The following is an 11,995-nucleotide window of genomic DNA, read 5'->3' on the forward strand; positions in this document are numbered from 1 at the left end:
GGTTCTTTGTAGTGGCCGGTTCCTGGATGGAAATGTCATCGCTGGTTTGACCTGATACCCTTATTTTCTGGACAAGAGGGAAAATCATTAACCACAATGATTTGCAATATTTCAAACAAGTTTGCATATTATTTACAAGCTGCTTCTCTCTGTAAAGTTCTCGTGTGGGAATGTTTGACCAAAACAGCCTGTTTGCTTTTCAGACGGGATCAGTGATCTCTCATTCAGAACAGAGCTACTTGCCGTGTTTCTTGGTAAACGTGAAACTCCTCATGCGTGACAATCTGCTCGCTACAGTTAAAATGACCTGACATTAAATATCAAGTGCATGAGAGATGTGGATGAGAAAGAAAAACAGAAAGAGGAAGTGGGTACAGAGTCTGTTCAGATGCAGTTGAATCATCCAATAAACAGATGGTGACTGATGCAGATTAGAAGCTATTTTTGTTTGCAGCTTCTATTCAAATACTTAAGGTACCATTAAGATACTGGTAGTAACTTGAGTGCCTCTATGAGTGTTATAACCTAACAGATCTCTGTATTTACATTTAGGGGCATTTAGCAGAAGCTTTTATCCCAAAGCGACTTACAATAAGTACATTTTTTGGAAGAAAGGGCAACAGTATATCAGTATAAGGATTTCACAAGAACAAGTTTCAAGCACGTCCATTAACTAAGTTAACCTGTTGCTGGTATACAACAGAGATAAGTGCTAAGCTACAAAGTGCAAAATGCTAGCATCAGCTCAAACTTTCTCCTCAGGGAGTCATATAAAGGAGCTTTTATACAAAGGTATATCATTATCCAAGGCCGTCCCAAGCCTTTTGGGGGCCCTAAGCAGAATTTGATTTGGAGGCCCCCCCTCGTTATGTCACATAATGTTAAATTATAAATTATATTAATTACTAATAATATCACATGATATTTATCTGAGGGGCCCTATTCAGACATCATTACCCATTTTGTATGATTAAGGGGCCCTTTTAAATCAGCATTATCTTTCTTTTACTTTGATGTTTATGTCACCTGTTTCATTTATTTAATATGTTAAAAAAAAAAAAAGGCCAGGGGGCCCCAAGCAGCCTTTTAGTTTGCTTATGTCTCGTCCCGGCCCTGTCAGTATCAGTTGTCATAATGACAAAATCAATGAAAATAATCCAAAGAAGTATGGCGTTCTCGATTGTTAGTTCAGGACAGAAACACTGGGCAGAAAGCGTAATTTCATTAAAAACAAGCAAACACATTATAAATGGGCCATTCCAGAATTGAGGGTACAATTGATTTTTTTTTTCATTAAACTTTTAGAACACATTTTAAATTTAACATGTTCAGTATTTGCTGATCTTAGACCTGTAAGATTTAAAACATTAACCTTGATCTTTATTTTCCTCGAATACAAAGTATAAGTATGAGACTTTTGATTTTGGAGTATCAACACATATAACTGAAAAGTTGTAAAGACGGTGTGCATTTTCTCTTAAACATCAAAATGTATTTATTGCTTTTAATAATAATTTTTTTTTTTTTTTTTAACGAGCATCACATCGGACCACTGAGCTGGCACAGTCTTGTTTATGATCTACTGCCATGCATTGATTTGAACACACTTCATATGTCTCACATCAACACACAGTCACCATGACGCGCTCTCCAAGGAGCCCTGACGCAGCAGAAAGGAACAGGCACCGCCCCGCAGGCTGACAGCAGCAGACCGGAGATCAGTGCCATGCTGCTGCTGCTGCTGCTCTCCGACTGGACTTATGGATGTAAGCCCTTGTATTTTTAAGTAGCTAATAACAGTTCTGTACTTTCACTTAAGTAGAATTTTGAATGATTTTACTTTTAATGCGTATTTATTTTTACATTATTGTAGTACTTATACTAAAGTGGGGCCTCACAAACATATTGAATAATATATTATTATCTTCAGATTTCAGAGCACAATCACATCCATAAAACATTGAGCAGGATATTGCACATTCGCCTATTACCATGTAGTCACAGATTACAGTGTCACATAGGCGTAATGGGGGGGATGGGTGGGTTGCAACCCACCCAATAATCCAAACCAGCCACCACAACCCACCCAATTTGATATCATAATTATTGATATTGAATGTTAAGCATTATAATCACAACAGTGTGGTAGATTTTCTCAATTTACCAGTAAAAAATAGTGACGTTTGTCTGTGCCCCCTCCCGCTCTGAGGAGGGGGCACAGACAGGCGCTTCTCTACTGTCTCTCCCTGTCTCTCCCCGTACGTGTACGAAGCATCAGCGGTGGTATGAAGAAAGCACGCGAAAAAAAGCAAAAGAATAAAAGTATCTTCCCAACAGGAGGTAGCTAGCCTACTGCTAGGGCTCCAGTGCCACCACTCACGAGTCAAATCATGTTACTGAACAAAAGTTACCCCCCCCCAACCGGCTGTTGGTCCTCCACCAAAACAGCCTGTTTGCTTTTCAGACGGGATCAGTGATCTCTCATTCAGAACAGAGCTACTTGCCGTGTTTCTTGGTAAACGTGAAACTCCTCATGCGTGACAATCTGCTCGCTACAGTTAAAATGACCTGACATTAAATATCAAGTGCATGAGAGATGTGGATGAGAAAGAAAAACAGAAAGCGGAAGTGGGTTCAAAGTCTGTTCAGATGCAGTTGAATCATCCAATAAACAGATGGTTTGCAGCTTCTATTCAAATACTTAAGGTACCATTAAGATACCGGTAGTAACTTGAGTGCCTCTATGAGTGTTATAACCTAACAGATCTCTGTATTTACATTTAGGGGCATTTAGCAGAAGCTTTTATCCCAAAGCGACTTACAATAAGTACATTTTTTGGAAGAAAGGGCAACAGTATATCAGTATAAGGATTTCACAAGAACAAGTTTCAAGCACGTCCATTAACTAAGTTAACCTGTTGCTGGTATACAACAGAGATAAGTGCTAAGCTACAAAGTGCAAAATGCTAGCATCAGCTCAAACTTTCTCCTCAGGGAGTCATATAAAGGAGCTTTTATACAAAGGTATATCATTATCCAAGGCCGTCCCAAGCCTTTTTGGGCCCCCCCCCCCCATTATGTCACATAATGTTAAATTATAAATTATATTAATTACTAATAATATCACGTGATATTTATCTGAGGGGCCCTATTCAGACATCATTACCCATTTTGTATGATTAAGGGGCCCTTTTAAATCAGCATTATCTTTCTTTTACTTTGATGTTTATGTCACCTGTTTCATTTATTTAATATGTTAAAAAAAAAAAGGCCAGGGGCCCCCAAGCAGCCTTTTAGTTTGCTTATGTCTCGTCCCGGCCCTGTCAGTATCAGTTGTCATAATGACAAAATCAATGAAAATAATCCAAAGAAGTATGGCGTTCTCGATTGTTATTTCAGGACAGAAACACTGGGCAGAAAGCGTAATTTCATTAAAAACAAGCAAACACATTATAAATGGGCCATTCCAGAATTGAGGGTACAATTGATTTTTTTTTTCATTAAACTTTTAGAACACATTTTAAATTTAACATGTTCAGTATTTGCTGATCTTAGACCTGTAAGATTTAAAACATTAACCTTGATCTTTATTTTCCTCGAATACAAAGTATAAGTATGAGACTTTTGATTTTGGAGTATCAACACATATAACTGAAAAGTTGTAAAGACGGTGTGCATTTTCTCTTAAACATCAAAATGTATTTATTGCTTTTAATAATATATATATATATATATATATATATATATTTTTAACGAGCATCACATCGGACCACTGAGCTGGCACAGTCTTGTTTATGATTTACTGCCATGCATTGATTTGAACACACTTCATATGTCTCACATCAACATACAGTCACCATGACGCGCTCTCCAAGGAGCCCTGACGCAGCAGAAAGGAACAGGCACCGCCCCGCAGGCTGACAGCAGCAGACCGGAGATCAGTGCCATGCTGCTGCTGCTGCTGCTCTCCGACTGGACTTATGGATCTTTGTAGGGGGAACTACCTTCTTTTACGGTAAGCAGGCCAATTAGTGGACTATACAAAACCAACTTTATACAAGCCATATGCTATTTGTACAGGCTTTTATTTGTGTTTTTTAATAATCCGGGGAATAATAAAAGTGGAATATTAACGGAATTTCCATTTTTAAAGTTACGGGAAATATTACCAATAAACCGAACAATTACATTTTAATATTAATCGACGCGGTGCTATTAGGCTACATCTAATTGTGATCGACTTAACTCGATTGAATAACACGCATCAAATCCACGATCAGTTGTGGGGGGGGAAAACAACGCCTCAGATAGAGGCGTTAATGATTACCGTTTACAATGAAAGCACTTTAGTGACTTATTCTTTTACACCGTTCCTAGACCTGCTTATACTTTTATGTGAGTTAAGCGTAAATGTCAGCTGAGTCTTCAAATGAAAGAGCTTTTTCAGGACGCCAGCCACAATGTGCTACATGACACTGTAATCTGTGACTACATGGTAATAGGCGAATGTGCAATATCCTGCTCAATGTTTTATGGATGTGATTGTGCTCTGAAATCTGAAGATAATAATATATTATTCAATATGTTTGTGAGGCCCCACTTTAGTATAAGTACTACAATAATGTAAAAATAAATACGCATTAAAAGTAAAATCATTCAAAATTCTACTTAAGTGAAAGTACAGAACTGTTATTAGCTACTTAAAAATACAAGGGCTTACACGTTATAACAGTGTTTCTATTTGTTTATTGAGGTTTGCAGAAAGACATGAGCGTACCAGGATGCAGTATTGTGGTCATGCTCCGTTCAATGTTTGTGCCCCAACCCTTCCTGGTAACTTTCACACTGAACACTTGCATTGTTTTAGATGAGTTCAGAAAGCCTTTTTTTTTTGTACATGTACATGCCAACAATAAACATAAATGCTCCACAGGCTGGCTTATAGGTTTTATAGGTATATGTCAAATGTAAGTGAATTATAACGTATTTAAAAAAGGAATGAGTCAAGTAAAGTAGCCTATACTAGTACCTCAGTCCCAGTGTTTATACAGTAAATTATCAAGAAGCTGTTTTTGTTTCCACTCTCTCACTGGGGCGATGCAGGTAGTATGGCAGGTGTAACCGTACATAACTTCAAGACTAGAAAATTTCATACACAAATACAAGTCTTTATTAATGTATTAGTACTATAAGATGACTGACCAAAAAAGTAGGTAATTTAGAAATCTGAGAACAAAATTAGGTTACAGTTCCTGCACCCTTCTGTCTTTCATTTTGACCTTGGAAAGACACCTCCAATAATTGGATTTTTAGATTTAATAAGATTTGGAATTCAGGAGTAAAAAAATGCACTTTTCAGAACAAATATCTGTAGAAAAATCAACTTAAAGTATAAATCATGATGCAGCTGAATTGCCCTGCCAGTGTTTTTGTCATTATATTACTGGATGTTATTACTGATGCATTGCCATATAAGCAACATTTTAGAGGGAGCTCATTTTAATGGTTTCATCTACCGTTTGTTTATTGAACCTGTTATAATGAATAATAATTTATAAACTAATCATATATGTTGTATGTACATGGGAATAGTATGTGAAGCTGACATACATTTTAAAAAGTACAAATTGTCTCTCTGAAATGAGACTAAAATAGTAAGTTTATACTTCAGTAAATGTACTTAGTGACATTCTTACTACTGCCTAGATTATATTTGCGGATACATAGCTGTGAAACAAACAGCAGAATCACTTTAAGCCCTCTTGAGGTTGGCTAACACCCTGTTACGTGTCTTTTGGTTAGTGTTGATGAGAGTCGTGACATTCTTCCCACCACTATCGTTATAGAAATGTCTAGACAACTAACCAGATGAACCAATGCCTGAGTTGGTCAATGCATCATTTGGAAACACTGAAGAGTTAAATGATGAAATAAGGGGGAGAGAAAGAAAAAACCTTGTGGGAATATTCTCATAGCACAAGAAAGAAGCTTGAATCATCTAACAGTCTTAACAGAAAACAAAACCGTATAGTTTTGCAGTCTACAATAATCGCAACCGATGATTTGTAATGAACAGTGATGTTCACATGAGTGGAAAAAACACACATCAGGCTCCAGCTCTCTGAATTGACGGTTAACCTGGATTGTGGTAGATAAGGGCTTCATGTTGGTGTGTTTTCCTGCAAGATTATCTCATATTGAGAAACAGGGTGAGACTAGTGTTACGTCTAGGTGTGTCCTGACCTGTGACCTGTAAAATGTTGGGTTAGGCCATCCGTATTTCTTCCCAACATTTCTCTGAATGAGTAATTTGTTTGTCCTGATGCTTTCATTTCTGACATCATCTATACGTAACGTATTCCACCCACTTGGAGGAGACATGACAGCATTTGATTTGTTTCCACCCCAATGTACTCTTAATAGTAGAGATGCCAAGCCACCTCATGTCTGCTCTGTGGGAAAGCTTTCATTTTACGGGCATTTCACCCTCTCTGTGCCTCATACTTTGAGACTCAACCCAAAAAAGTTTTCTCGTTAGTCCAGAAGACCTTCTTTAATTTCTCAAACATCCAGCTGTAATGTTATTTGCATGGTATTTTATTTCTTTCATGGGCAGATTCATATTTTAAATATAAATAGCCTTATATTTATTGCCTCGGACTCAGAAAAAAGTACTTTGCATACATTTAAAACCACCTCCAGACCATCTGTTACATCTCTATTAAATCTTTTATGAGTATGATTCAAGATACAGAGGGTTTCCCTGTACAATGAAATTCTTCGTTTGCTGTCCACAGTATGCCAAACAATATACAATCTTAGTATAAAAATAGATAAATAGTACAAAAACCAAGTCATTTAAAAAGGCTGCACGTGACACAAATAAAAAAAGTGCAAATGTAAATGTAAACAGTGCAATGTATGTATGATGTTCAATTTAGAGGCACAGCTTTTGCTCAGAAAATTAATACCGTCTTGTTAGCTTTCCACTGTTTACCCCATTAACTGCTAAATGTTAAAATACACATTCCCTCATTTGACAATTTCATTTGAAAGTATAATTTACCTAATTCATTTAGTGTTATTCATTTTAAGGTGTCAAAATTGCCCCTAAACAAAAAGCACCAACCATTGATGTAAGTTCTGACTTACGTGTGAGCAAATATGTCAGTTTTATGTCATACAGAGATAGAAAACTGTGTTTTTTCTTTTGTTCCTGCAGAGTTTCCAGGATGAGACACATCAGGGCCAGAACTTTCCTGCTGATCGGAGCTCTCGGTCTGTTGGTCCTCCACCTCTGTAAAGATTTCATCGACCACAAAGCCTTCCACCCCAACATAGATGTGAGAGAAGATCGCATTGAAACAAGGCAAGCCATGACAAAGAGCTCCTACGTATACTCCTGGCCCACATGTCAACGGAACACGTCTGCCGCCAACATCACAGGCTTTGACTCTCTCTCCACCGATATCAAAGACTTTCTCTACTACCGACACTGTCGCCACTTCCCCATGCTGCTCGACCTTCCCGACAAATGTGGAGGAGCCGATAAATCTGCAGACGTATTCCTCCTTCTGGTCATCAAAAGTTCCCCCTCGAACTACGAACGGCGGGAGGTGCTGCGTAAAACCTGGGCTAAAGAGAGGCAACACAACGGCGTGTGGATCCGTCGCATCTTCGTCTCGGGAACGATGAACTCTGGTTTCGAGAAGGAGAGGCTGAACAAACTGCTCCAGCTGGAGCAACGGGAGTACAACGACATCATCCAGTGGGACTTTAACGAACGGTTCTACAACCTGACCTTGAAGCAGATTCTGTTCCTGGAGTGGATGGAGAGGAACTGTCCGAAAGCTCGCTTCCTGCTGAACGGCGACGACGACGTCTTCGCCAACACCAACAACATGGTGGTGTATCTCCAAGGCCTCAACGACAACGACGGAAGCAAGCACCTCTTCATCGGCCATCTGATCCAGAACGTGGGACCCATTAGATCGTCAAATAGCAAGTATTTTATCCCAGTTCAGGTACAGAAGTCAGATTCGTATCCCCCCTACTGTGGCGGCGGGGGCTTCCTTCTGTCTGGCCATACGGCTCTGGTCATATACAACATGTCCAAGTCCGTTACCATTCTCCCCATCGATGATGTCTACATGGGGATGTGTCTGGCCAAAGCAGGACTGAGTCCTGCTTCTCACATGGGCGTAAAGACGGCAGGGCTGAATATTCCCTCCAACACCCTAGACGGATACGATCCTTGCTTTTACAAAGAAATTTTACTGGTCCACAGATTCATGCCGGCTCACATGTACCTCATGTGGCACAGAATACACGATCCCAATCTGAAATGTGGTCTTTAGCAGAAACTACTGTAACTTTAAAAGGTGGCCACAGAGCTTTGTTGTGTTTCCTGCACAAGTACTTAACGCTTTGAGTGCAGGTATGAGATTCTTCATTCCACCACGTGAAAGGTTTAGAACTTTTTACCTTTACATACTGTTCGGGTGACCCGTTTTGACATTTCAAAGCAGTAAAAATACCCTAAATATCATTCTTTTAGCCTGAAATTAGAATCTATTCATTCTGAGCTAACTGAGATCAAAACAGATGTCAAAAGAGGTGTTGGGGGGGTTCATGTGAAGATTATAAAGGTACTTGAGCTGCCTTTTCAGTGACTGAGGTTATGCCAGCAAGACTTACTGCAAACCCGCTCTGATTACAACAGCATAGTTGTCTCATTTATGCAAAAGGCGGAACAAGGATGTCATCCTTATGGGCACATTACATCAGGCTGCAGAGGCCCTGATAAGCAATTAACACAAGAAGCCAACACAGGAAAAACAGGACGATGATATTGTGTGATCGCAAAAAAACAGTGATCTAAAAGCTACCAAAATATACTCTCCCTGCTCTCTGAAACATTAAGGATTAATCATCGATTAATTGATGCCAGACAGGCTATTTATGCATTATATATAGACCAGTAGTTCAAAAATTGGTATAGACACTTATTATGAGGGAATTCTCAAAATTGACCCATACCATACTGTGAATGTATAAGATATGAACAGTATGTAAGGGGTTAAAAAAAAGTTTAATCACTGTGTAGGTGCAGGCTTCAGAACAGTCCAATGGAGCATTGTTTTAATCTTAATGTCATCACTGTGGGTGAACAGGTAGTGTGTTGTTTCTGCATACTGTGTGAGTAAAGCAGCTTTAAAAATGGCCTTGAAATGTGCTTTTTTTATGAGGCTTTACTGCCGGCTAACCTGAGCTATTAGCTATTAATAAACATAGCACTGACAAATCATTACTAAATCTATTTATTTATGCCGGTATGTTGTAAATCATTTGCCCACATGGAGCATTTGTTTATTGCCCCCAGACAAAGCCTGGGTTAATCAGTGACCTGTTCATTGGTATGCAAACAAAACGGAGCTGTAGGTGTGAGTGATGCAGGGGGATAAAGCAATACTGTCGTGTCTGTAAGTCTTTAAAAAATATATCATAAAAAAAATCCTCAGGTTTTCTTAAGGTTAATGATGTTATGTTACATCACAAGTTTACAGTGTTCTTTAATGCAAATTTTGACTGTGTATGTAGTTGTGCTTGAAAGAGACTTATGTATGTTTTTGTGCCTTACGTCAGTGTGTCTCAACCTGAAACCACTGCTAGACTTGCAAAAAAGATGTTTGAGGACTGAAAGCATTTATGTACTGTTGAATACTCTTTATATTTATGGCAGAGTAAAAAGAATTCTCATGTCAGATTGCTGTACGCTTTTAGGACAGGATAAATTGAGAAAAAGTGGATTGCCATGTCTTTTAATGGTTCAGATCTATTTTATTGTCATGCTGCTAAGAAGGGTTTATTATGCATATTGTGATTTTTTTTTATTTTTTATCATTAATGGATTTGGGATCAAAATGTGTACTACATATATCAAATGTGTGTAATATAAACAAAAACTCAATATTGGTGTGCATTTCATGTCTTTCGACCGTTTTCAGGGTACAACTGACGTGGACATATACATTTCGACGGTAGCCCCGTTCACAGCTGTATACATTCCAACACCAGTAAGTCAGATTTTGCAAGGTACCTCAAATTAAATAAAAAATGAATGTGCCACACCGATTTAGGACACATGACCTCTTTGCATATTACTTAACATTCCTGTTTGACTGCAAAGGGCAATTGTTCAAAACGAGAAGGGAAACTCAGTGACTTCCTCAAATGGTGGCTGTCCTCAATAAACCAGCCATAAAGTCACAGTGTTTCTTCCTCTGCAGTTACTATGCCAAATAATTAATAAAAATCCAGTTCGCGGACTCTGACCAGGCCATTATGCATGTAGCTTATACATACTTCATGGGATATTGTACTCTTTAAGATACTGGACCCATCACTTTTTTCCATTCATGCAGTTTACCACTGCAGTATCTGCTCATGTTGATCTCCTCATAACCTCTCACTTATTTCCTATTTATAGTTTCATGTTATCATATTACGATGTATCTTCTTCCTGTTTTTTCTGCAGAGATGGTAGCAGGTGTACAGAGGCCAGAAACAAGGCTAAAGGTGCATATAAGATACTGGTTGAAATCTGAGTTAGGGATAAACACATTCATAGAGAATGAATACGTTTGGGTGAAAGAGGACACTTTAATTCCATTCCAAGAGTGGTGGAGATGTGTATTAAAACAGAGCAGAAAAGATCTGAGCACAAAGGACATAGCAGGGAGGATAGGGGGAAATAGAGTATAATAATAGGTAGAATGAAGGAGAGTAAGAGGAGGACACAGGTTGAAGGGAGAAATAAAATTAATATTAACGACAGCAGATGTGGGAACAGAATAGAGTGAGAAAGAGAGACCAGACTAAGAGGCGAGTTAGCTAGAGAGGCAGAGAGGGCATATATGGTGGAGAGCTTCATAAAAAATGAACGACGAACCGAAGACGAAAGAACAGAGTAGATGGAGATGCATGGGAGCGATAGTCAGAAACAGGAAAGGTACTTTATAGAGAAAGGTAGAAGGGAAGGCTGGAGGGACAGATTTAGCAGAAAGAGTGGAAGGCTTCGACAGGGACTTATTTAGAAAAGAAGAGGTTGAGGAAGAGAGCATACATAATAATAATAATGGATTGGATTTGTATGGCACTTTTCTAGACACTCTAAAAAAAACATTAAGTATAAATTGTGATTATAAAATACTAGCAAGAGTTCTATAGACTAAAGAGAGTTATAGGGGAGGTGGTAACACCCAAGCTGACAGTATACCTGGGAGGGACAAAGCTGATATAATAAGCAGCATCAGAGACATCATAGAGCACATGAAGAGCAGAAAAAAGGGGAAATATTATCAGTTTAGATTTCAACAAAGTATTTGACAGGGTAGACCACATACAGGGTATTAGGGGAAGTAGGCTTTGGACAAAGGATGATAGTGTGGCTTATGAGACCACAACGATCACAGTCAGGGATAATAGAAGCTAAAGAGAAGCTACAGAAAGGGTTGCGCTGTACGGGAGGGCACCTGGGGCCAAAATTAACAGACAAATCTGAAATGGTGTATAGGTGCTGATGAGGCTGGAAAGATAAAGATAGGGTTATGTGATACGAATGTAGAGGTGGGAAAAATAATCTATACAATGATGCTTTGCAGTAAAGTCTGGAATGCATTTTTTTCTTTTTAATTAAATAAAGTGTATGTAAATAAAATTCAAGGATAATGTATATTTTCTAATAATAAAAGAAGAAGAAAAAAAAAAGCTAAGCAAGGTCAGGCCTTGGATGGGAGACTGTTACGACCCAGCTCGTTGTGGAGAGCAGCAACATAAGTATGATAAGAAAAGAGATGGAATGTGACACTGGAGGAGTTCTGGTAAGCGTTGTGCGTTTAATTCACCGTAAAAACAGGCTGAGCACAAGCAAATACAATAACACAAAGGCTACACAGGTGCCAACAAACGACCCATACAAAACATAGGGAGACAT

At 38.6% G+C, this 11,995-nt stretch overlaps 1 protein-coding gene across 2 annotated transcripts; it reads left to right on the forward strand.

Annotated features, from left to right (window-relative positions):
- Nucleotides 1–3,890: 3,890 nt before the first annotated feature.
- LOC311014673 (N-acetyllactosaminide beta-1,3-N-acetylglucosaminyltransferase 3-like) lies at nt 3,891–10,177 on the forward strand. Of its 2 annotated transcripts, none has more exons than XM_084011401.1 (2): nt 3,891–4,015; nt 7,223–10,177. In XM_084011401.1, the coding sequence occupies exons 1-2, from the start codon at nt 3,981–3,983 to the stop codon at nt 8,355–8,357; spliced, it is 1,170 nt and encodes a 389-aa protein (XP_083867527.1). In that variant the 5' UTR covers nt 3,891–3,980; the 3' UTR covers nt 8,358–10,177. The 2 variants fall into 2 exon arrangements, with proteins under 2 accessions (XP_083867527.1, XP_083867528.1); XM_084011402.1 differs by lacking the exon at nt 3,891–4,015 and adding an exon at nt 4,765–4,833.
- The last annotated feature ends 1,818 nt before the right edge of the window (nt 10,178–11,995 follow it).

The sequence above is a fragment of the Eutrigla gurnardus genome, assembly GCF_963514095.1.
Source record: "Eutrigla gurnardus genome assembly, chromosome: 6".
In the NCBI taxonomy this organism is placed as follows: domain Eukaryota; kingdom Metazoa; phylum Chordata; class Actinopteri; order Perciformes; family Triglidae; genus Eutrigla; species Eutrigla gurnardus.

Coding starts and splice junctions, on each gene's coding strand:
- LOC311014673 (XM_084011401.1), top strand. CDS start 3,981: ATGGATCTTTGTAGGGGGAACTACCTTCTTTTACG. Junction 4,016..7,222: donor GGGAACTACCTTCTTTTACG/GTAAGCAGGCCA, acceptor TTGTTCCTGCAG/AGTTTCCAGGATGAGACACA.